Raw genomic sequence first — 25217 nt, 5'->3', positions numbered from 1 at the left:
TACCGGGGCTGGTGAGTTGGAACCTGACCTGGGCCTGCTAAACAACAATGACAACTATAACAAAAAATAGCAAGGTGTTGTGGTGTCCTGTAGTCCCAGCCACTTGGGAGGCTTAAGCCCAAGAGTTTGAGGTTGCTGTGAGCTGTGATGGCACGGTACTCTACCGAGGACCACATAGTGAGACTCTGTCTCAAAAAAAAAACTTACAAGGGTACATGTGAAACTTACTAAATGTAGAATATAAATGTCTTAACACAATAACTAAGAAAATGCCAGGAAGGCTATGTTAACCAGTGCAATGAAAATATGTCAAATGGTCTATAAAACCAATGTACGGTGCCCCATGATTGCATTAATGTACACAGCTATGATTTAATAATAAATAAATTAAAAAAAAAAGAGCAAAAAGAAAATTGCTGAGGGACAATCACAACTGCCCTAAGGAAATGTCGCCAAAATTTGGGTTTCAGAAAGCAGTCAAATATTAAAATAATTTCTATGGACTGATATAAGTTTGCCAATTTAAATTTTTTTGCCTGTGGGGATATTAAAAAAAAAGTAGCCAACACGCCACACACCATCAACCCATTACATTATAATGCAAAGCACATTTTAAAACTAAAAAAAGAGAAAACATTTAATATTAGAATTAATAATAGTCCTAAACAGCATTATTAAAAACTTATGGGAAAAATAACCAAACAAACCAACCTCATGGCCTTATTTTACTCAGCTGATAGAAAACAAATGAAAAATGTTTCCACAATGCCAGTGTATAGAGCAATGTCTGCGCATCCCTTTGTGGCAGATGAGCCAAGAACATACAAGGGACATTCTGAGATCTGAGCTGCTTAGTCAACCTGGGAGGATATGCTGGGTTAGCAATGGTAGCATTTAACAATGTATTAAACAGGATTTACAAATAGGATTAAGAATTTGAAGAATTAAGAAAAACCAGATCAGGGTTACCCATAATGAAGTTCTCTTGCCAGCAAGATCTCTTCCTTTTCTTTCTCTTTCTTTCTTTTTTTCTTTGAGACAGGGTCTCCCTCTGTCACCACCCTGGCTGGAGTGCAGGCAGTGGCAGCATGATAGCCCTCTGCACCTTGAAACTCTTGGGCTCAAGCAATCCCCCAAGTATTTGGGGTTATAGATGTGTGCTGCCACACCCGGCTAACTAAAAAAAATGTTTTTTTGTAGAGATGAGGTCTCACTTTGTTGCCCAGGCTGGTCTTGAACTCCTGTCTCAACTGATTCTCCTGCCTTGGTCTCCCAAAGCGCTGGGATTACAGGCATGAGCTACCCTGCCCAGCCTGCCAGCAAGCTCTTGAAGAGCTGACTTCTATCTTCTATGTGAGACTGGACACGGCACTCAACATATGGTTTTTTAGGTCAGGGTGGCTGAATGCCCTGCAATGGAGTGATTATGACCGTCACAGGACTAGGTGACTCTTGCTACTGGAGTCACAGCTGCTTGCTGTGGCCATCCCCACAGCTGCTCGCCAACTTGGCCTTGTCATTGCCTAGAAGTAGATGATGATGGAGCCTTCAATTTTAGTGGACAATGTCAGCAAGAAGCCAACGAAACAGCATCTTTACATGCCGTGCTCCTAAGTGCCTGACCAGGTGGCAAGCACGATAGATCATCTACTCTGAAGCCACACCGGCACCCCAAAGGACGGCAGGAATAAAGATCACTCATCACATACAAACATGGACACCACCTCCATTAGACACATCACGGAGGTCAATGACGCATCTATCAGAGGATATACACCTTCACCACAGTTGTTCTAAATATAGACCGCACCCTCTTCAATCTTTATTAACCATAACGGAGATAAAGGAAAGTTCAGCTGATCAGACAGATACCATGAGTCCTCAAGACAAGGTAAGTATGTAGAGAGCCGAAGGTGGATTTTCCCCCCTTTTACCTGTTGAGTGTAACGATCTATTTTGGATTGCGCCATAGGAGAGAGTTCAATATCTTTGGCTCCATAGACGGTCTGGGCAATGGTTCTTATCTTTTCCACAATTGGAAGCTGGAGAAACACAAAAGACAACAGAACTGTTGACTTTAATATGGCTAAGGAATGAAGGGGAAGCCTAGTGAGTTTCTGTAATTGCTTACAATTCCCTATGAGAATTCCCCCTCAGCAACCTCAGCAGTTTGTAGCAAATCCTCTTTTCTGTATTGTTGTTAAAGAAGTGAAATTTTCAGATAGGATGTCAACTAGCAAAGAAGAGCCTTAGATGTGCAGCAAATTTAGAGGCTGTTTATCCAGTTATAACCATTTTTACCCTGCATTTTAAAGAATGTAATTTATACTATGCCTTTTAAAGATCACATTTCAGAAGATAAGTGTCCTAATTAAATTGTTATTCCTTGGGTTTATGTGGGTCTGAATAGTGGTTCATAGTATTGCCAAAGAAGGTTGCAAAATAAAGAAAAATGTTATTTTTTGAGAGCAGGAATGAGTTGAGATTTTAATGTAAATGCTGATGTGAGCCAACACTGGGTTGGAAAATTAGAAGCTGAACTTACTGTCACTTTAACACATTATGAGCTATCATGTGGTGCAGGAAAAATGTGAGAAGATTAGAAATGGGCAAATAAATGTGGGCAGGGAGATGATTTCCATATGCTGTATGGAAATCCTGGGTGCAGACTGCTGGCATAATACGGAGTGATCTTAAGAGATGGACCGGTTCATTAGGAAAGGAATATTCCAGAGATAAAGTGATTCTTAATGGAAGCAGAGCATTTGACAAAATTATTAATAATTTAACTGTGGGTAGAAAAGACATAGTCATGACGCGGTTAGTGGATTTACTACTTGGTGGGCAAGTTCTAAATCAAGTGCTAATGAAATGGATGTTATCCCGGGGCAGAAGTGTGCCCAGCTTGCCTGAAGGGCTGTGCTTGGCAACGGTGATTACTGTTAATACAGGAGAGCACATTGAAATCTAGCACTCTCCACCCTCTGAACCCTACTAGAACCCTAAACTGCTTTAAAACGTGTTTTGCATTACTACAGATTTGCTTACTGTACAATTTAACAAATAAAAAGAACACAGGTGCAAGCCTTGGTAACCTTTTGCTGAGGGACATGAAAAGGGTCTGAATCAATGGAGAAAAATACTTTGTTCACGTACACAATATAGATGCCAGTTCTCTTAAACATATCTCATTAATCCCATGGGATTGCAATAAAATTCCCACGATCATTTTTGCTTACTTGGAAAACTAGATCTAAAACTCATAATGAAGAGTAATGGCATAAACAGGTAAGATAACTTAAAAAAGAAACAAAACCACAAGAACGAATGAAAAGGATTTCTCTACCAGATATTGATCACGGTATGAAACAACCCTAATTTAATTCCATGGGTACTGGCTCGGGGAGAGAAATCAATGAATGAAACAGAAGACAGCCCCCACAGGCACAGGACAGCAGGTGCAGTGTCATGGAAGTGACACAAATCAACCGAGAGAGCTGAGGACCCATTGGCTTTTGTCTGGAGAGAAATAAAATTGGGTTCCTATACACACCAACTCCCCAAATAAATCCAATGTGGAACAAAGGCCTAAACTTGAAAAATAAAGCTCTAGGCTGGTGCAGTGACTCACACTTGTAATGCTAGCACTCTGGGAGGCCTAGGCGGGTAGATTGCTTGAGCTCAGGAATTGGACATCAGCCTGACCAAGAGTAAGACCCCATCTCTACTAAAAATAAAAATACTGGCTGGACATCGTGGTGGGCACCTGTAATCCCAGCTACTAGGGAGGCTGAAGCAAGAGAATTGCTTGAGCCCAGGGGTTTGAGATTGCTGTGAGCTATGACACCATGGTACTTTACTGAGGATGACAAAGTGAAACTCTGTCATTAAAAAGGGGGGGGGTATTGACTTACGCTTATAATCCTAGCACTCTGGGAGGCTGAGGTGGGTGAATTGCTTGAGCTCAGGAGTTCGAGACCAGCTTGAGCAAAAGTGAGACCCCCTGTCTCTACTAAGAATAGAAAAACTGAGGCAAGAGGATTGATTGAGCCTGAGTTGGAGGTTGCTGTGAGCTATGATGCCATGGCACTCTACCAAGGGCAACAGATTGAGACTCTGTCTCAAAAAGAAAAAAAAAAAAACACCTTTAAATATTTGGAAAACAGTGGAAATGCTATCTTCCTGAGATAGGGAAGGATTCCTTACACTAGGCATCAACAACATAAACTATAAAGGAAATAATTTCTAGGCTTGACTACATCACAATTTAAAGCTTTTTTTTAAAAGGCATTATTATTTAATAATGGCCCAAAGGAGTGATTAGTAACCAAATATAAAATTGCTCAATCTCATTAATAATAAGAGAAGCAAATAAAAATGATGAAAAACAAATTCATACTCATTATTTTTTTTTATTGTTTGGGATTCATTGAGGGTACAAAGAATTAGGTTTTACTGATTGCATTTTAGACAAAGTCCCTCTTATACTTGTGTCCCACCCCCCAGGGTGCCACACACCATGACCCCATCCCTCCTCCCCTCTCCCTGCTAGCACGTTTCCCCTATCCTACCCCTTGTATGAGCTCATCTACTGTGTTCATATTAGAACTGAGTACATTGGATTTTTGCTTCTCATTCTTGTGATGCTTTAATAAGAAGAATGTGTTCCAAAATTCATACTCATTAAATGAGCAAAACTGTAAAGTATGATAACATCAGCTGTAGGTAAAAGTGTGAGGAAATGCGCTTCCCACCCTCCGTGGAAAAATTGTATCCCAGAAACTGGATCCTGATGCCTAACAAGTTGAGGAGTGCTGATACAACTGCTCTGACTGTGTTTCCTCATCCCTAGAAGGGTGTGAGTGTGTGTGAACTACTCCATCTGTGTCATGGTACTGCACACATTGAGGCGACCTAAGGCCAGGTCAATGCGACATTAGGAAAGGAATATTCCAGAGACAAAGTGATCCTTTAGGTCTGTGCTTTACAAACCTTGAGTAATATTACTGCAGAGTGAGGCAGTAGGATGAATGAAAGAACTACATTGTCTCTGGAAGCACAACAAAACAACAAGATTTTGGGTTTTTTTTTTTTTTTTTATTGTTGGGGATTCATTGAGGGTACAATAAGCCAGTTACACTGATTGCAATTGTTAGGTAAAGTCCCTCTTGCAATCGGATTTTGGGGGTTTTTTTGAGCCAGAGTCTCACTCTGTCTCCCCGGGCAAAGTGCCATCGCATCATCATAGCTCACAGCAACCTCAAATACTTGGGCTCAAGCGATCTTCTTGCTTCAATTTTTCTATTTTTAGTGGAGATGGGGTCTCGCTCTTGCTCAGGTTGGTCTCGAACTCCTGAGCTCAAACAATCCACCCCTCTTGGCCTCCCAAAGTGCTAGGATCACAAATGTGAGCCACCTGTGCCCAGCCAATAACAAAGTACAAGGTGTATCTTGCACATGAATTTTATGGACACTCTGTTATTTTACGAACGTAATGCATTCTATACTGAACTTTAGATCATGATTAGAAAATAAAAGGTGTGATTTTTCTGTTAATTAAGGAAAAACTCACGAGAGAGACAAGTTACAGCAAAAGAATGACCAATGAAGGAATTAGTGTAGGTGAGCATCTGATTGATAAATGTAAAAGTATTTTATTTCAAGAAACCTGGCTTATTGCACCCTCAATGAATCCCCAACAATAAAAAAAATAAATACATAAAAAAAAAAAAAAAAAAAGTTTTAATTGTGGTAAAATACATATAACGTATAATTGACCACATTAGCTATTTCCTAAGTGCACAGTTCAGTAGTGATACATACACTCACACTGATGTACAACCAACCCCCCTGGGATGTTTCATCCTGAAAAACTAAAACTCTGCACCCATTAAACTCTCCCCTACCCTCTAATCCCTCACCATTACCATCTACTTTCTGTCTTTATGAACGTGACTGTTGTAGGTACACTTCATGCAAGCAGAGTCATACCATACTTGTGTGTGTGTGTGTGTTTGAGACAGAGTCTCACTGTGTCACCCTCGGTAGAGTGCCGTAGCATCACAATTCACAGCAACCTCAAACTCTTGGGCTTAAGTGATTCTCTCGCCTCAGCTTCCCAAGTAGCTGGGACCACAGGTGCCCGCCACAATGCCCAGCTATTTTTGTTGCTGTTGTCACTGTCGTTTAGCAGGCCCAGGCCGAGTTGGAGTCTACCGGCCCCAGTGTATGTGGCTGGCACTCTAACCACTGAGCCATGGGTGCCAAGCCGAACTTGTTCTTTTGGTTCTGACTTATTTCATTTAGCATAGTGACCTCAAGTTCATGCTGTAGCAGGCGTCAGAATTTTCTTCCCTCTTGAGGCTGAATGATATTCCATTGTGTGCCTTATGCTATATTTTGCTTGTTCTTTTATCTACTGATGACTGTGAATAATGCTGCTGTGAACACGGGCGTACAAGCATCTCTTCAGACCCAGCTTTCAATTCCTTTAGGCACAAGAAAACATCAATCTTTTGTAAATGGTCAAAACTACATTCCTTTCTAATGTTTATTGCACAGTGTTTTGGGAAGTGTAAGCAGGTGTCAGGCTGACTTTGTGAGCTGTACAGCTGAGGTATCAATTCCTCTAGGTAAAATCACCACTGTACTGTGAAGAGGCCTGTAGTGTAACTGAGTCCCAACGGGGCAGCCCCATTTCTCCTTCTCAAGCTCACTGCCAGGGCTGTGTGTTTTCTGGGAGGCACCACTATCTATCTCCCACTCCCACCCCCTGCCCTGAATTTGGCACATTTGATGTGCCAACTCAGCTTCACCACTGTTGGAGAAGACGAAGGTGCCTCCCCAAGCCTTCAACAGGGGCAATACTGTGTCCTGGGACATGAAAATAATGTACCATTTACTCCCTGCACTGCAGCCAGCCCTGTGGCTACACAGCTCACATGACAAGGAACCCCATGAATGTCTTCTCAGGACTCTGAAGACAATTTTTCTTTTTCACTCACGTGTACAAGTAAATAGATAAAAACATCTCAACTAACACATCCTTTGGGTTTAGTGTGAAAACTAAGAACCACCCCATTCAGGTACTTTCCATCGCATGCAATCAATTTACCCCGTGTCTGTAGACTCGGAAGTCCCTGCTGCTTCTCTGCCTAATTTGGGGGCAAAATGTAACCTTTAAAGAAGAAAAAAAGGCAAGCTCAGCCTTATGGTCTTTATCTGAATTTGCTATTCACTTATACTTCTCTGTAGTAAATGATAACTTTTATAAAACAAATACAAGCATTTGCTGAATGAACGAATAACCATCAAGTACTTTACAGATGTCGGGGCATTGCACACAGAGCTGCAAGGACTTTGTGGACAAAGAACCGATGGATTGGGGATAACAAGACACCGTAAGCAAGTGAGACAGAACGGAGCGTGGGATCACAGCCTGCGCGAGGACGACCAGCGAAGCTGGGAGACGGCAGGTTGCAGGGGAGGCGTGATAATTGGCAAAAGCAGACAAGACATAAAAAGGAACTTGAATAGTGCCTTAAAGGAAGGACAGGGAAAGATCTCAACAAGCAAAGGAGCGAAACAGAAAACATGTGAGCAGAAAGGCACAAGCAAATGGTGCCAAGATGGGGCTTTCTGGGGGAAAGAGTGAAGGTTCTGTGTGGATTTAAGCACAATTACTTAACCCCTGTGTTAATAAGCCACCTCAGGAAGCCTGGAGTCTACACTTAGAATTAACCCTATGTCCATCTTCACATTCACCAAGAATGTAACTCTACACATGTTGTACATTAATTCCCTCCCAAACTCCTGAAATATGTATTTAGGAAATGAAAACAACTCCAACTGTCCACTGGTGATTTCCACCAAGATGAAAAAATGGTCCGTAGCTGCACCTGCCAGTCCCGTGGCAGCTAGCCTCACTTGAAAAGTGTCTCCCAACTGAGGAAAGGCGTTCGCAGTTTTATTTTAGTTGACTTAAATTTACATAGCCACATGGGGTCTTGGGCAGTGCAGCTCTGGGAAATAACTATGACCCATTGTCATGTTGTGGGTATGGTCTCCTGCAGAAGGTGGGCACACCACACACCCCAGCTGGGGGACAACAGGAAGGGTGCCGGAGGAAGGGTGATCTTTGGGTTTTGTGCAGATGTGGCGATCCACATTCCTAGAAGACATTTAGAGTTAGATAGTATATCCTGCTTGAAAAGGTTCCAGAAATGCCCATTAGAATTATGAAACTATTGAAGCTCACTGAATAATTGAAAAGCATTATTTACATTTTTGAATAATTTTTCGCTAATTAAAAAATGGAAAGAATAAAATGAAATAGAACAAAAGTTTAAAAATGAATCTGCTAGAAATAAAAGAAATTAGAGACTCCTGAAGGCTTTATAATGAAGTGCTATCTTAGATCAGTTGGAGATCAGAGTCTAAAGTCAGCAACCCTGAAAATCTTTTTGAAGACCCAGGAAAACACTACATAATATTCCACCATCAATACCCTTTAATCTCTTAATTAGCCCACATCATTGCTGAAGAGATAGAACACGGCACTCTTTCTTCAGCCCTGCACCAAATGAAGTTGTTGGTATGCATCATGCTGAAGGAAAAATACATTATGGGGCGGTGCCTGTGGCTCAGTTATGGGTGCCAGCCGCATATACCAAGGGTGGTGGGTTTGAACTTGGCCCTGGCCAAACTGCAACAAAAAATAGCTGGGCGTTGTGGTGGGCGCCTGTAGTCCCAGCTGCTGGGAGGCTGAGGCAAGAGAATCACCTAAGCCCAGGAGTTGGAGGTTGCTGTGAGCTGTGATGTCACCGCACTCTACGGAGGGCGATAACGTGAAACTCTGTCTCTAAAAAGAAAAGAAAAGAAAAAAAAGAAAAATACATTGGTCATTGGGTTTCATCAAGGCCAAGCAGTTGAATAATGTGGGTTAAATGTCCCTATGCCATGACACTGGCAAAAAGTATGCCAGTGCCCATAAAATATGTAAAGAAAATGATCAATTAATAAACTTGCAAGTTGGGCAGTCATTTCTGGACACATAGCAATTATTTTGATTTGTATTTTGTATTTTAAATGAAGCATAAATTTTAAATGATCTATGAGGCTGGTTTGGGAAATAGTCCTTCCTTTTTTTTATGTGTGTGGTTTTTGGCTGGGGCTAGGTTTGAACCTGCCACCTCTGGCATATGGGACCGGCGCTCTACTCCTTGAGCCACAGGCGCCACCCAAATAGTCCTTCCTGTACTTCAAACACAAGAACAACACAACACTACTGATATTAACTTATACTGACCCCTGTACACAAAGTGCAAGGGGCTGCATTATAAACACCCCTCCTAGAGGCCTGGGGGCAGTCCCACCATTGTTAGTGAGAACAACGGCCCCTGTAGTTGTGACACAAATCATGTCCTTGGCTGGAAACCAACATACCTGAGCTACCAAAGGCATATGTGCCAACGTCCTCCCTGTGAGTGTCAGGCCCTGTGGACTCCCTGGCCCTAAGCAATGGGTTAACTGGGAGGACTCTGGGAGGAATCTGATTCTCCCGAGGCAAGAGTGGTGTGTTATGGGAAGAACTGCAGTCTGGGAAATGAAAAAAAAGCTCACTGCCAGAAAATCTGAATTTGTCCAGATGAAATTATGACTTAATAAGGAGTTCGCATGGGTGATCTTTTATTACTACCAAGTGGAATTTTAGAGCAATGTCAGAGGAAGGGCATATCTACAAACAGGTGATTTTAAAGATCATGTCTCACGGCCTGGAGCAGTGGTTCATGCCTGTAATCCTAGCATTCTGGGAGGCCGAGGCAGGAGGATCACTAGAGCTCGGGAGTTTGAGCCCAGCCCGAGCAACAGCAAGACCCCATTTCTACTAAAAACTGAAAAACTAGCTGGGTGTTGTGGTACCTGTAGTCCTAGCTACTTGGGAGACTGAGGCAGGGGGATTGCTTGAGCCCAGTAGTTTGAGGTTGCTGTGAGCTGTGATGCCGGGAATCTCTGAGTGAGACACAGTGAGACACTGTCTCAAAAAAAAAAAAAAAAAAGATCTTGTCTCACCCCAAAGAGGGAGAGGCTGCCAGTGGCCCGAGCTCTCTGCCGGGCTTCCTAACACTCACACATCTCTGCTCCTCCCCTTCTACAAATCTGACTTAGGAACCTTGGCGTGGCAAGGAGCTGAAAGTCCCACTTACGGGCAAACAACTTACGGAAAAGAAAAAAGAAATCACTTTCTGAGAAAATCTTATTGCTCAAAACAAATCCCTCCACCCCTGGGAGCCTGTGCTGTTTGGGCGTGTTTTCTCCTAGATCCTAGGGTGGTTGTTTTCTCTCTTCAAGTCCATTTCCCGTGGTGCCTTTCATGTTCACACCCGTGATAGCATTTCAAGTTCCTTGAGTGCTCGCTTTTAGGTTGAGAAAATGGATACAGGCAGTCCCCGAGTTACAAACATCTGACTGATTGACAACTCGAACAGAGGCTATTACAGGTAATAGGTAAATGTACCTATCCCAACTTACACGCAGATTCAACTTACGAACAAAACTACAGAACCCATCCCGTTTATCACACGGGGACTCTCTCTATTCCAATGGTCCCATTTCATCTAAATTTAAGTGGGAAACCCGCAGTGGGTGGAGTCCTTCCAACACGTGGTATGACTTTGAAGGTTCGTCATTTTATATTATCTCATAATTTTAGATGAAATCATGCATTGCTGGAGACTTCCATCACAGTGACATTCCATTTTTCATGCTAGAAGAAAGCATTCAGTGAAATTATAGGGAGCCTTATGACTTGCACAAAGGGAGAGGCATGCTTTGGCGGAATCACACAGGGTGTTCTGAGGAAGTCGGGCTGGCACTAAGTACTAACTGTGGCTGCAGAGCTCTTCAGCCCACCTAACAGAGACGAATGAGGCGCCACCTATGCTGTGGGGGATGCTATAAATGACTGCCAAGAAGAGACTCGACAGAGAGCCTCGGAGCCAGTGTTGAAGAAGAATCTAGATGTCACATAGGGCTGATGTGTGTTTGTCGAATGTACGGTCAAGTGGCAGATGGTCTGGGAATTCAGAGTCAGGGAAGGGAGGCTGGGGAGAAGAGGCTTATTAGGAGCTCATGAGAGCAGCTCAGGTTGGATGATGAAAGCTCTTTAGAGGCAGGTTGATCATAAATAAGAAGGCAGAACACAAACGGAAAGAGAGTAAGTAGCAGACAGATCTATAAATGGGGTTCCTACCTGAACGGAGAAGATAAGGGGCACTTTCCAGAGAAAGCTCCAAACATTCCATCACGCAGGAGGCGAGGCCTGGTGACCCAGGACACCCCAAGAGGGTGGGGGGAGGTCCTCCTGGGGAGGCCAAAGTCCCCAAGGGGGAAACAATCATCTAGCGATAAGCACAAAAGGAAGGGACGCCCTTTCTCCTTAGAATGTTTTGTCAATTACTGTGAAATATAAAAGATGTACAGAGGTGTGCATAAATATTTACAATTTAAAGTCTCTTAATTAAACCCTATTTATACAATGTGAACATACTTAATGCTACATTAAGATGATTAAAGGGGGAAATTTTATGTTATGTGTATTTTTGCCACTAATATACACAGACACAAATATATATATGCATTCTTATTTGTTTACTGAATTTTTGAGGCTCTGGTTGGAAATGCCGTAAGTTCAATTAAATGGTAATTCTTAAAACGCTACGAAATAACTAGCATATGTTCAAGTTTGAATTTTTAAAAAATATGAGGCCCGGCACAGTGACCCACACCCATAATACTGGCACTCTGGGAGGCCGACACGGGAGGATCACTTGAACCCAGGAGTTTGAGGTTGCAGTGAGCTAGGATGATGCTGCTGGACTCTAGCCCTGTGACAGAGTGAGACTCTTTTTCAAAATAAGGAAAGAAGAAAGGAAGGAGGGAAGGAAGGAAGGAAGGAAGGAGAAATCTGAAATAATTTCTCAATAATCAACCAGATAGCACCAACAACAAAACAAAGCTTTGTTTTACAAAGCTCAGCAGGGGAGAAAAGGCTCCTAGCCATATGGGCAGTGAAAGTGAAAGTTCAGAAACCAGTGTGGCTGCTGGTGGCCCTGGGCTGCGTTTCTGTGGCTTATTTTGGTCTCCTTTATCCAGCCCCCACTGTGATCAAGAGAATGGCTTCCTACAAGAAACAGGAAAGATCTTTTAATAAAAACAAACACTGTTCTGTCTTGCTGTCAAGGTTATACCTCAAAATGTTTGTAAGGTTAGAGGAAGGATATAGAGACGATTTTCAACCTTAACTCTTGCTTTAACAAACACTATTCAGAATGACTTTCAAGCTCACTTTCTATGCCAGACCTACTTCTTTGCAAAAATGACTGAATTTTAGTAAAATCACTAAGGGCTCCCACTTCTCACTGAGCTTATTAGGAGCTCATGAGAGCAGCGTGGCGTGGTGTAGTTGAGTGGTGCTTTTCTTTCATGGTGCACTGGGAGCCCTGGCTTCCAGAAGTAATTTAACCCACAGAAAAAGAAACCAACCCTAGTGGTTGACAAAGTTACCTTGAATTACAAGAGAATCCTTGGGGCCTACTTTATTTCTGAAGAGAACTCAAATGCAGAAGAGCTAGCTGCATTTTACTCCAAAGCATCTGAGTTGGTCATCACTGTAACTCACAACTTTGGTGAAGCTGCTGTTCCTGTCAGGCGCTATTGTACAGAGATTAGCCAGCTTGCCCAAATTTATATCCAACCCAGGAGGCCTAGTCAGGATTTGAACTGAATTCTGCATGACCCCAAAGCTTCAGCCTTTCAACCACATGTAATGTGTTGGTCTCCCATTAATTGTCCATTTGCTATGGAGCAAGTCGTCACCCTCCCATCTGTATGCAGAGCTGAGCCCACACGGCAAATGGGACGTGGGGAAGCAGGCCTGGAAGAACGTAGGAAGAGGGGTTTCCCAGCCAGCAAGCTGTACACACAGATGAGGTTTTCTTTCAGTAGAGTACTTCCGTGTGCTTGCACGCACAGAGACATTACATTAGTACACCGTAAAGACATAATTTGGAGCAATTATGTCACTACATCTTATTCTATATTTTTAAATTATTATTCTGAATTAATTAACCACTGTCTCTGGTTCCATAATCGGAAGTCCCTGCTCTTTAATTAGCAGCTGCTCTGGTGAAAAGAGATGTAGAATTGTTCTCTGGATAACAGCGGCTACTCACTCAGCTTCTTACGGAGTGCAGCAGCGACTCCCAGGTCTGAGGCGCAGCTCCCTTCTCACCTGAAACATGGGCTTCTCCTCAGGAAGCCCAGCACATTCTGCTGTCTGGCTTCTGAGGGTCAGGTGCCTCCACGGCTCTCTAGCTGGCCCTCTTTCCCTTGGGGTTCTGAGATAATTCCCACTTCTCACACAGGAGCAGTCAAGCCCTGGGCTCCGACACTATTGTCACATGTCCTAAATGATCTCAGATGTCTTTCTTCCATAATACAAGGGAGAGGTGGGGGGAGAGCAGCACAGAGGAGACCATCAAGCCTGTACTGAATCCATTCTTAGGGAAATAAAGTCTGGGCAGAGAGCCGACGGTGCAGGGAAATATAGTTTGCACGGTAAGCAAAGAAGGAGGGCGACTTTCCCCCAAACATTTCTAACTTCTGCTTACTGTACAGCAGCCCCACAGCTAGCTGGCTGCCCAGAACGAAAGGGCTGGTAGTAGGAGAAAAAATAAGAAAGAGAAAAAAGCACTTGCAGAAAACCATACATTTTACCGGCCCTGAATGAAGCAAGAATGTGGGGGTGGGGTAGAACTTCTGTACCCTTTTACTGACAGCACCAACAAATTCAGATTTCTATATGATTACAAGACAAGACTGTAAATAGTCTTACATTATCTCATCTTCTTGCCAGTGTGAGGAGACAGGACAAAGGGAGCCAGAGGCAGAAACGGCTCTTTTCATAAACTGTCATGTCACAATAGGCCGAGATGCTGATTATCTAACAAACGATTATGCAGCCGGAATTTAATTTCTGTGTTCTAAGAAAAGGGAGAAGTGTGTTGGCAAAGGAAGCAAGAATGCCGGCCTTGAGGCTGCTAGTAAATGTAAGACTGCAGACCATGTTAGTATAAATTTTTCCCCCTTTCACAAGACCAGAAATTTCAGTGGCATTATCTCCATGAAAAATGGGAATTCAGGGAAAAAATAATTAAAATAAGGAAAAGGGTTCATTTGAGGGTTAGCGCACATCCGAGACAGTGACTCAGAAACATTTCTTCTGTTTACTGACCTTCTTTTCACCTGGGATGTTTTCCATGAAAAGAGACACACTCTGTGACAGCATCCATTAAAAAACTGCCCATGCCACTTACTACAGAGAGGCGGTCCGTGACCAGCAGGCAACGTGGTTCCAGGCACTTACAGCAGAACACGGACGGAGGGTTTCCTGACACTGGTTTGTGCACAACGGCCATGGGCTGTGCCAGGCAATTGTAGATACCCTGGCCAGCCTCACCCTGGACCACGGAACAGGTCAGGGTCACCCTGGCCACCCGCCATCTGAGTTGGCTGCAGCCCTCAGCCTTGCCTATGGCAGGGTGATGTGTGTGTTATGCTACCATCTCCCGCCCTGGAGAACTCACAGCGTCCGGGTAGCACATTTTTATGTTGACTCCACCTCTGTAAGCCAGAACACTCTAATCCCTCGTTTATAAAATTGCCCTTCAACGTGACAAACTGCTTCTGAGCTAGTCATGCTAATTCACTCCTCACGTCCTTCTTTCCACGAGCACCGAGTAAGTGCTCACTTGCCTGGATTCCATGCCTGTCTCCGTCTTTGTACCCCGCCTCTTCAGGTGGTCATGCAGCCACTGCCCCTTTAGCTCTGTGTCCCTCCATCACTTCTGAGCATCACACTGAGCTCTGACAAGTGGGACAAGACACAGCCACAACAGTTCCTTCTCCCGGTTCTGCCTCTGTGTAGCTATGTGACACTGGGCAGGTTACATAATCTGTGCTTTAGTTTAAGTTATCTGAAAAATGGGAGGAGATCAGCAGCTCCTGCCCCTCAGGGATGGTAGGACCAGGGAGGTGAACAGGTGCAAAGCACCGCCCACCTGACACACCAAAACCTCCTTAGGTCGGAGCCTTCAGAATACGGGCTTCGGCTCTTGTGGCTGAGACTCCGGACGTACTGAAAATGCTGCAAAGCACTCCCCTCACTCACCTTTTTCCTTCTTCTTCACTTGTGCTATTGATTTACATCATTTGAACAAGAAAGAGGGGCAATGCTACGGTCTGTGACACCGAGACAGGAGGACAGAGGGATGGGAGAAGGCTGAGCCCTGTGGCCACCATAGACTCCCTGTGAGAACAAGTCTGTCAGTCACAATTGGAGCCACAGCGTTCAGAATGGAGGTGACAGGAGGCTGCTACGATGAACTAAGGAGGACAGTGAGTTCTGAGAAACTCAGATTTTCTATCTAGATGTGTTTAAAACTACACTAGAGAATCTAGCAATCCCACTTTGGGGTATATATCCAAAAGGATTGAAAACGTGGTCTTGAAGTATGTTATGAACACACATGTTCACAGTAGCCAAGAGGTGGAAGCAACCTGAGTGTCTGTCAACACACAAATAGCTAAACTAAATGTGGTATATCCATTCAATGGGATATTACTCAGCCTTAAAAAGGAAACAAATTCTGGCACAGGCTTAACATTCTGCTAAGGGAAATGAGCCAGTCACAAGAAGACCGACACTGTCCGAGTCTACTTCTGTGAGATACCAAGAGCTGTTAAATTCATAGAAACAGAAAGCAGGGTGTTGTCTGCTACCAGGAGAAGGAAGGGAAGTTGTTTCTCAGTGGGTACAGTTTCAGTGTTGCAAGACGAAAAGAGATCTGGAGACTTACCATTGAACTATGCACTTAAAAAATGGTTAAGATGGTAAATTTTAGGTTATGTGTGTATTTTACAATAATGAAAAAATATATATACACATGAGACACAGCTCAAGGAAACCAGAACTTGGGGAAAGAACCACAGCAGAAAAGCCAAGGGAAATACCTCACACAATTTCACGAGCCTGGTGAGATTGCTCCAAGGTCTTGTTCCTGTGCAACCTTTGAAAAGGGTCAGTTGTCGAACCCTTCTTTAAAGCATCCCCTCATGGGGGCCTGCTGGTGGGAGGTGCAGTATAGTTTTTAAGAGCATAGGGTTTGGGGCTTGGAGTTGGGGTGTCAGCCCTAGGCAACGTGACTTTGCCAGATGGCTTAACCTCTTTCATCTTTAGTTTCCTAATCGGCAGGGTTGTGGTGCCAAGGGAATGAGACAACCTATGTTAAGGTGCGGGAAATGTGAGCCACGATAGTCCTGGCTGTTGTTACTAGATCTCACCTGAACATCATACAGGAATTGGAAGCGGCTTTGTTGACTCGCAGCCTCTCTCACAGCCCGAGCCAAGTCCAGCGAGCCCTTGCCACCAACCGACCAGTGATAGCAGGGGACTGCATCAAAGGCACCAGCCCGCTTCGCGAGTTCACACACCAAGTCGATCTCAGCCCGGGTGTCGGTCCTAGTGATGAAAATATTTGCGGTTGTACATCTGTATTCATTTAGTGATGTTTTTAAAGAAAGACTAACTGTTTATACAGAACTTTGCTCCCTAACACTGAATACATTTGAAACATCAAAAGTGGTCACATCGTGTTTAAATAAATCAGACTTAAAGAAAAGCATGGAAAAAAAATCCTTTCCAATACCACTCAAATATTTCAAGTTGTCAAGGGTTTTATCAAGAAAATTCCATAACATACCCCTTTGATCATTCCATCTTTCAGACAGAAATTCTGGGTAGAATTAAAAAAAAAAAAAAGCAAGGAAATGGCCATTCACTATATAGATTTCACCTCCTTAATAACAAGTTTGAGAACATGTCTGCTCAGGTGCCACAAACAAATAGAAAGGGCTGAGGTATTTCTGCGTATATTTAGATAAAGGAAGGCCAGACCAGACACCCTCAACGCAGAGTTCCCAGGGTGGCTCCGGGACACAACCTGGGCCGTTTAAAGTCTTGACTTACTTGAAGACATTCACAGCCACCACCACGGGAACTCCGAAGAGCTGAGCGATCTGAATTTGCTTCTGGAGATTACAGCAGCCATCTGCCACAAGCTGGATGTTCTGTAAAATAAAAAGCCAACCAGGCCCCCGAGTGTTGCCCCCCCAGACCTGCCACACTAAACTGGTAGCACCTCTTTACCAGGTTTTCATCTTTCCTCACTTTTTCCTCCATAAAACATGGCTGCAGAAACAGGTCGTTTATTTTCAAGGTAATGTGCACAATGATTCTGGGTCCCGTGGAATATTTGGATCTTGAGCCTGGCACTATCTGTGCTGCTGACTGGCTGCCAGGACCTACACTGCGCGCCCACAATGCAGGTCGTGGAACGACAGGCAGGAGGCCCCAGGATGACCAGCAGCCTGGCCGGCTACTTCAGGCTCAAATTCCTGGTGCCACCTGTGGGAGCTGGGAGGTACTGCTGCCAATAACTCAAAGTCTACTCCTGAAAAGATGCCAATTGTATATCCCCCGAAAGTCAGTTTGTTCCACACCAAAAGAAAATATAGGGGTATAAGTTATGTATTTGTTTCTTGGCCTCCTGCTGACAGGAGGGGATAGAGAATGGCAAATTAAAGCTCGCCTGCATCTTTTCTTGAGATTTGAGACTTAATGGAATGGATTTCATCCATTTGCCCCACCCATATCCACGTGGACGCCTAGAAAAGCACCTTTCTAAGGCATTGGTGGAGGCTCATACACCGATTGTGGACTATAAGCCAACAATTAACTGGACTTGGATGACTCTTCATCTTATGTGCCCCTACTTACCTCCTCTGTATACTCTTTCTTAAGGGGGACACCAGGGGTGACCTGAAATAAAAAGTGAGAAAAATTAAGAAGAATCCCATAAAAATGCTTACTCTGGGGGAAAACACGTACAAGAAAACCCAAATCACAGCCACATCTTGGAAAGGTAGCACCACACTTTGAGCTCTTAAACCAGCAGCTGACAGCATCGGCAAAATGTAAAGACCTGTGGGGAGATTTTTAAAAACACTGGCACCTGGGCTCTACCCAGAACAATGAAAACCAGGATTTCTGGAAGTGGGACCCAGGGCCAGTAACATTTAAAAACTCATCAGATGATTTGAATTCGAGCCAGTGTTGAAAACCTTCATCACATAAAATGGAACTAATCATATGTTTAATACACGAGTGCATCATCATTCCCTAAATTAATTCTAACCCATTTTAAAGTCATTGCCATTACTTTCTTTCTTTTGCTTTTCTTTTTTTTTGACCAGTTTCACATTAAGGCGCAATGTGGTTGGAAGAAGAGGAAACAGAGGCTGAGGGAATACAGGCATCTTGCCCAAGATGACAACAGAAGTGACAGGCAGAATGGGGACATGAACATAATGGGGTCCTGAAACCCCACAAGGGTGTCTTCCCACCATTCCGCATCGATTTGTCTATATCCTGCTACTGATTTAGGGGAAAAAACCCAAAGAACATTTGGAATTCACATAGGACATGGTGACTTTCTCACCCTCTTGGTGGAAAAGGCCTTGAGAATATAGAAATCTATTGAAATGAAGTTATTTCAGTGAAGGAATTGTTTTCTATGAATGTGTTGGAACACAATAAAATATTTTCACAGGGGTATTTTCAGAAATGGTGTAGAAAAAAAACCCAGGAGGGCACTTCTCAATCGAAACAACAAAAATGCTACATTGAACAGAAATGAAGCATCACTGAGCTTGGAGGCCGTGTGCAGAATTCTGCAGAACCCCAGACCTAAACGAAAGCAGGAAGAACAGGTTATAAGCAAATGCCAAAAAGTAGAAAAGGTCAAAGGCAAAAGGTGGATCTTTTTTTTTTTTTTTTGTAGAGACAGAGTCTCACTGTACCGCCCTTGGTAGAGTGCCATGGCGTCACACAGCTCACAGCAACCTCCAAGTCTTGGGCTTACGCGATTCTCCTGCCTCAGCTTCCCGAGCAGCTGGGACTACAGGCGCCCGCCACAACGCCCGGCTATTTTTTGGTTGCAGTTTGGCCGGGGCCAGGTTTGAACCCGCCACCCTCGGCATATGGGGCCGGCGCCCTACTCACTGAGCCACAGGTGCCGCCCCAAAAGGTGGATCTTTAAGAGACTAACAAAAACGCTAGTAAGATTTTAGAAAAAAGGAAAGAAAAAGATAATACAATGCTGCACACGTGTATCTTACAGAACTAGTAAGTTACTAGGCCAACTTTACACCAATACGGTTAAAGACAGGTAAAACAGAGAAATCTGCAGGGGTCTAGCTGTCATTAAAACTTATTTAAGAAAAAGTAGAAAACCTAAACAGTCCTACAGTGTTAAAAAATTAAGTTCATAATTTAAAAATCTACCTCCCTACCAATAAACAGGCCCAGAAAGGTTTACAAGTGAGTTCTATCCAACTTTGAGTGAACAAATTATTCTACTATTACACAAACCCTTATAGAGTCTAAAAAATTTTTCTCCAATTTATTTTATGTGGCTAACAAGTCCCATTCATATAGATGCGAAAATCCTACTTAAAACATTAGGAAACCAATTAGCAAAATCCACTTATTCATAAAAAAAAAAGATGGCAGATGCCCAAGTTGGGTTTATTTTAGGAGGGTAAGATTCATTCATTACTTTGAAGTTAAGTAATATATAATTTGGAACATTAATAATTAAAGAGAAAAACCACATCACCTTCTTAACAGATGAAGAAAAATTCAACATCCATTCAGTATAATAATTTGGCAAATTAGGTACAGAAGTCAATTTCCTTAATCTGATTAAAAATAGACACTAAAAATCTACAGCAAATGTCATATTTAGTGATGAACTACTAAAAGCATTTCCTTTAGGATAAGGAATAAGAAAAGAATGCCTGTCATCCCCTCCCTTACTCAGCACTGTGTTACGACTAGGAAGACCTGGTCAGGGACAAGAAAAAAAATTACACAGGAAGAAGCAACAGAATTGTCATTATTTTCAGATATGACTGCCCACATAGAATTCCCTGAAGCATCTATAGCTAAATTAGCACAGTTAATACAGTCATTGGATATGAAAGAAATATATACATACAAGAATAGAAACAGCCTGTCACATTACTTAAAAAACATAAAGTACACAAAAACAAGTCTATAAAAAGATATATAAGCCATACACACACACACACATATGTGCCCTCCAACCACTATGTAGAAACAGGCTCAAGTAACCTTGTCCTGTAAAGTACCAGTATAGCACAAACAGTTATAAATACACTAAAGCAACCGAAGGGAGATCCCAGGAGACCCACACATGTGTGGGGACTGATTTATCACAGAGTGGGCTTAAAGATCAGGAAGAGGGATTATTTCAACTAATAGTGTCGGGCTTATTGCTTATTAATATAAATGAAACATGAAATTAGATTTGGTATTTGCAGCACACAACACAATTCAGTCCTAATGGGTGTGTCAGTTTTATGTGCAATTTGGCTAAGCTTTGGGGTGCCTAATATTTGGTCAAACATCACTCTGGGTGTTTCGGTAAGGGTGTTACTGGATGAGATCAATATGTTAATCACGGATGTTGAGTAAAGCAGGTTGCCTTCTACAATGTGGGTGGGTCTCAACCCATCTGTGGATGGCCTTTTTGAATATTCTACAACAAAAAGTGTGACCTCCCCAAAGTAAAGGAGCATTGTCCAGCAGACTGCCACCGTGGTGCTCCCACGTCTCCAGTCTGCTGGCCCACCGGGCAGAATTTGGACTGATCAGCCCCCATAGTCACTGACCTAACTCCTTATAATAAATATATTTCTACCGTGTTGGTTCTCTTTTTCTGGAGAACCTGCTTAATATAATGGTTTAAAGAACTACCTGTGAAAGGGGATGAAGTAGACCCAAAGGTATAACTGGTAAAAGTATTAGTTCCTGCATTATACCAAGAATGGCAAGCACGCTGAGGGCCAGGATATGAAATTACATGACTGAGGCTAACATGGGCCAGTTCAAGAGCCACTGGATTTTCTACTGCACAAACTATGGGGAAAAACAACAACAACAAAATACTAGGTGAGTAAACATAAGAGGCTGCCAGGATTGTTTGTGTAATGGTATGTAAAGGCAGTAGATATGACTGAGTAGAGACCTTGTAAAAAAAATTATAATGGACCAGAGACATTACCACAGAGCTATTTCAAGTATGAAGGAAAGACAGAGACAAATAATATAAAACAGGATTAAGGACAGGAGAGTTCATTTATTACCTGATTATTGAAAACATTTCCTGGACACAGACTATGGCAGGCACTAGGGACACTCTGGTTATTAATAAGACATGGTTCCTAATCTCAAGGAATTGGGAATTAAGCAGGTGGAAACCTGAGGACACCCACAAAACAACGAGGCAGAACCCGGGCCAGGGATGTTTAGCTCTGTAGGACTTAGGATCCCCATCCCCACCTGCCTTATGCTCTACCCACATCTGTGCCACCTAACTGGCCTTGACCTTGTCCCGGTGCACCCTGGCATAGAACCATGGCTTAAGTGGAATGAAAGAGGCACAAAGGATTAATGTGGGAAGAAAACACAACCACTATAAAACACAGCACATACATCAAGACAAAATGGAACAGATCATAAAGCATGGAGAATTTATACAGGACAGAGACCAGAGTCTGGAAAAACACTGAACTGAAAGTCAAGAGACCATGATTTTAGGTCTGATTAATCCCCCAAATAGAGGGGTGACATTACACAAGCCACAATCTCTCTTGTGCCTCTGAGATTTTCTATTTATAAACACTAAGGCAGACTACACAATTCTGAAACCCTTTCCAGTATTAAAGCACTTTGATTCTTCCAGAGGCTTCATGGTCTTTAAATTAAAAAAAAAAAAAAAAAGAAAGAAAGAAATAAAAAGAGAGGAATTGGAATGTTCCTAACACAAAGAAATGATAACTGCTTAAGGTGAGGGATACCCCCATCACCCTGATTGGATTAACTGAAAGTGTATGCCAGGAACAAAATATCAGATATATTCTATATAAAGACATTCAGCTATTGGGGCACCTATAATAATAAAAGAAAAACCATTTTTAAAAAGTGGTTTGATTTTATAACTTTCAGTGTGATAGGACAGGGAGGCAGAATTTCAAATGTATCTTACTTAGGTAGAAAAGGAAGTTGATATACAGATTTAAAGTCTAAAAAGTCCAGGAGTAACTGTAGCAACACCTGGTATTTTCAGTAAAATCAGAATTCTTCAGGATTTACTGTCTTATAATCCGTATTTTATCAGTCTTGCATTTGAAATGATGATGAAACTTTAGGCAAAAATGAAGTGTTTAAGTGTCTCATATCACAAGTAGATTTGGGATTGAGAACATTTTCACCCTTCATTAATATTTAGCTCTGGGTGGACGGCATAGGGGGTTGGATCTGAAGTCCTTGGCTTTGATCTGGCTCTCTGTTGGCCTAGTGACACTGCTCACATCCAGCAAACTTATCAAACCTCAGCTTCCTCATCTACAACTTGGTATTAAGAAAAGGTCTGCCTCTCACAGGATAAAGAATTGCTAAGATGATCAAATAATCCACATACAGTGTTTCATGATGGGAAACCTGGCATTTGTTTTTACTGTGTAATCATCATTGATCATGTGACTTCTGTGTACACAGTATATACCAGTAAAAAAAATCAGATATGACAGCTTGTCTCATATATTAATATTATCATGATAAAGATATTTTAGTCATATAGGTATAATGTAGGCTGGGCGTGGTGGCTCACGCCTATAATCTTAGCACTCTGAGAAGCTGAGACAAGAGGATGGATAGAGCTCAGCAGTTCGAGACCAGGCTGAGCAAGAGCAGAGAGCCTGTCTTTTTTTTTTTAAATATTTTTTTTTGTATTGTATCATAGCTGTGTACATTAATGAAATTGTGGGGTACAATGTACTGGTTTTATATACAATTTGAAATATTTTCATCAAACAGGTTAACATAGCCTTCATGGCATTTTCTTAGTTATTGTGTTAAGACATTTGTATTCTACATTTAGTAAATTTCACATGTACCCTTGTAAGGTGCACTGTAGGTGTGGTCCCACCAATCACCCTTCCTGTCTTAAAAAAAAAAAAGCATTGTAGAGGGCGGTGCCTGTGGCTCAAAGGATAGGGCGCTGGCCCCACACGCTGGAGGTGGCAGGTTCAAACCTAGCCCCGGCTCCCCCCCCAAAAAAATGCATTGTACAGAGACCAGGACCTTGTCAGACACTAAACCTCCCAGTGCCTTGATCTTGAATTTCTAGCCTCCAGAACTGTGAGAAATAAATTTCAATTATTCATAAAAAATAGGTTAATATCTAAAGTCTTTGAAAATGTTAAAATAGGGGGCAGCACCTGTGGCTCAAAGGAGTAGGGCGCTGGCCCCATATGCCGGAGGTGGCGGGTTCAAACCCAGCCCCGGCCAAAAAAAAAAAAAGAAAATGTTAAAATAGACTTTGTTTTCCAAGCAAAGTTCTCTTAGAAACAGTCCAATGTTATAACACAATTATGGGGTAAAATCATAACAGAAAAGGAAGGAAAATACTTTAGTATAAAAGTTGCAAACAGGTTAACATAGCCTTCATGGCTACGAAGGTTAACATAGCCTTCATCTTGCAGCATCGGTGACCTAAAAAACTATCTGTAAACACATTGAAAAACCTTAGTCATCAAAGAAATCACTCTAATCCCATGTTCTTCCTTGAGGAACAAGAGCCTATTCCTCCTGTTACCATGTGGTTATAAAGCCTTGGCCTGAGTATCAGATGTGAATTTTAAGACTAGAAGGTGGTTACATTATGCTCCTGCCCAAAATGCTGCTTAGAGCCAGGACTCTGGGAGGCCGAGGTGGGTGGATTGGTTCAGATCAGGAGTGTAAGATCAGCCTGAGTAAGAGCAAAACCCCCACCTCTAAAAATAGCTGGGTGTTGTGGTGGGCACCTGTAGTCCCAATTACTGGGGAGGCAGAGGCAAGAGGATCTCTTGAGCCTGGAAGTTTGAGGTTGCTATGAGCTAGGACACCATAGCACTACCAGGGCAACAGAGTAAGACTCCGTCTCAAAAAAACAAAAAAAAAATAGTGTATATGTATATAAATAGATAGATGGATAGATACAAAGAAACAAAGATACTGCTTAGAAATAACTGTGGTGGTCCCAGCTGCTCGGGAGGCTGAGGCAAGAGAATCGCTTAAGCCCAGGAGTTGGAGGTTGCTGTGAGCTGTGAGGTGTGTGAGGCCACAGCACTCTACAGAGGGCCATAAAGTGAGACTCTGTCTCTACCAAAAAAAAAAAAAAAAGAAAGAAAGCACTGTGGTGTTAATGTTTACTTGAACTAAACTCAAGGTCCTCTATGGTGGTAATTTATATAAAAAGATTTTAGCAAGAAGACATTCTAGCAAACCATACCCATTTTGAAGGCAGGAATGTTTTAAACACTAACTACTGTTTCATCTTAATTTTTAAAATAATGTATTGGTAAGGATGTGTGGGTACTTACACTTGGCCCACCTCCGTGCATCTTCAGAGCTCGCACCGTTGCCACCAACACAACCACGTTGGGCACCAAGCCAGAAGCTCGGCACTTAATGTTGAAGAATTTCTCCATTCCAATATCAGCACCGAAGCCAGCTTCAGTCACTGTGGAGAAGGAAGCCAGATAGAAATGTGCTATTATTTTCTAAAAACAAAAGTAGGTCTTAGCAACCATTGTTATGATTCAAGCTCAAAGTCAGCTTCAATTCATTTTCTTTACCTATGCAAAGGTAAGAAGATTTTCCCATTGTCATAGAAACGCTCTATTTCATTAAATGTTCTAAAAAGATAGCTTCTCTCTTTGCTACACATCACCAGGCCCGAATGGCATCTTCGAAGATTTTTCTTCTAGTATTGTAATTCATAAAGAAGCTTCTCATCAGGCTCAGCGCCCGTAGCACAGTGGTTATGGCGCCAGCCACGTACACCAAAGGGTGGGTGGGTTCGAATCTGGCCTGGGCCAGCTAAGCAACAACAGAAAATAGCCGGGCGTTGTGGTGGGCACCTGTGATTCTAGCTCCTTGGGAAGCTGAGGCAAGAGAATTGCTTAAGACT

The 25217-nt window shown here is 42.7% G+C and overlaps 1 protein-coding gene across 1 annotated transcript in view; it reads right to left on the bottom strand.

Annotated features, from left to right (window-relative positions):
- Positions 1 to 25217, bottom strand: part of MTHFD1L (methylenetetrahydrofolate dehydrogenase (NADP+ dependent) 1 like) — a 210411-nt gene that overhangs the window by 58399 nt on the left and 126795 nt on the right. The window contains exons 21-25 of the mRNA XM_053592124.1: positions 24628 to 24767; positions 17897 to 17938; positions 17087 to 17187; positions 16402 to 16579; positions 1935 to 2042 (exon numbers count right to left, since the gene is read on the bottom strand). Coding sequence (XP_053448099.1) covers positions 1935 to 2042; positions 16402 to 16579; positions 17087 to 17187; positions 17897 to 17938; positions 24628 to 24767 — 569 coding nt within the window. The remainder of the gene's footprint in view (positions 1 to 1934; positions 2043 to 16401; positions 16580 to 17086; positions 17188 to 17896; positions 17939 to 24627; positions 24768 to 25217) is intronic.

Source organism: Nycticebus coucang, chromosome 5 (genome assembly GCF_027406575.1).
Source record: "Nycticebus coucang isolate mNycCou1 chromosome 5, mNycCou1.pri, whole genome shotgun sequence".
In the NCBI taxonomy this organism is placed as follows: Eukaryota; Metazoa; Chordata; class Mammalia; order Primates; family Lorisidae; genus Nycticebus; species Nycticebus coucang.
This window is presented reverse-complemented; position numbering and strand designations above follow the sequence as displayed.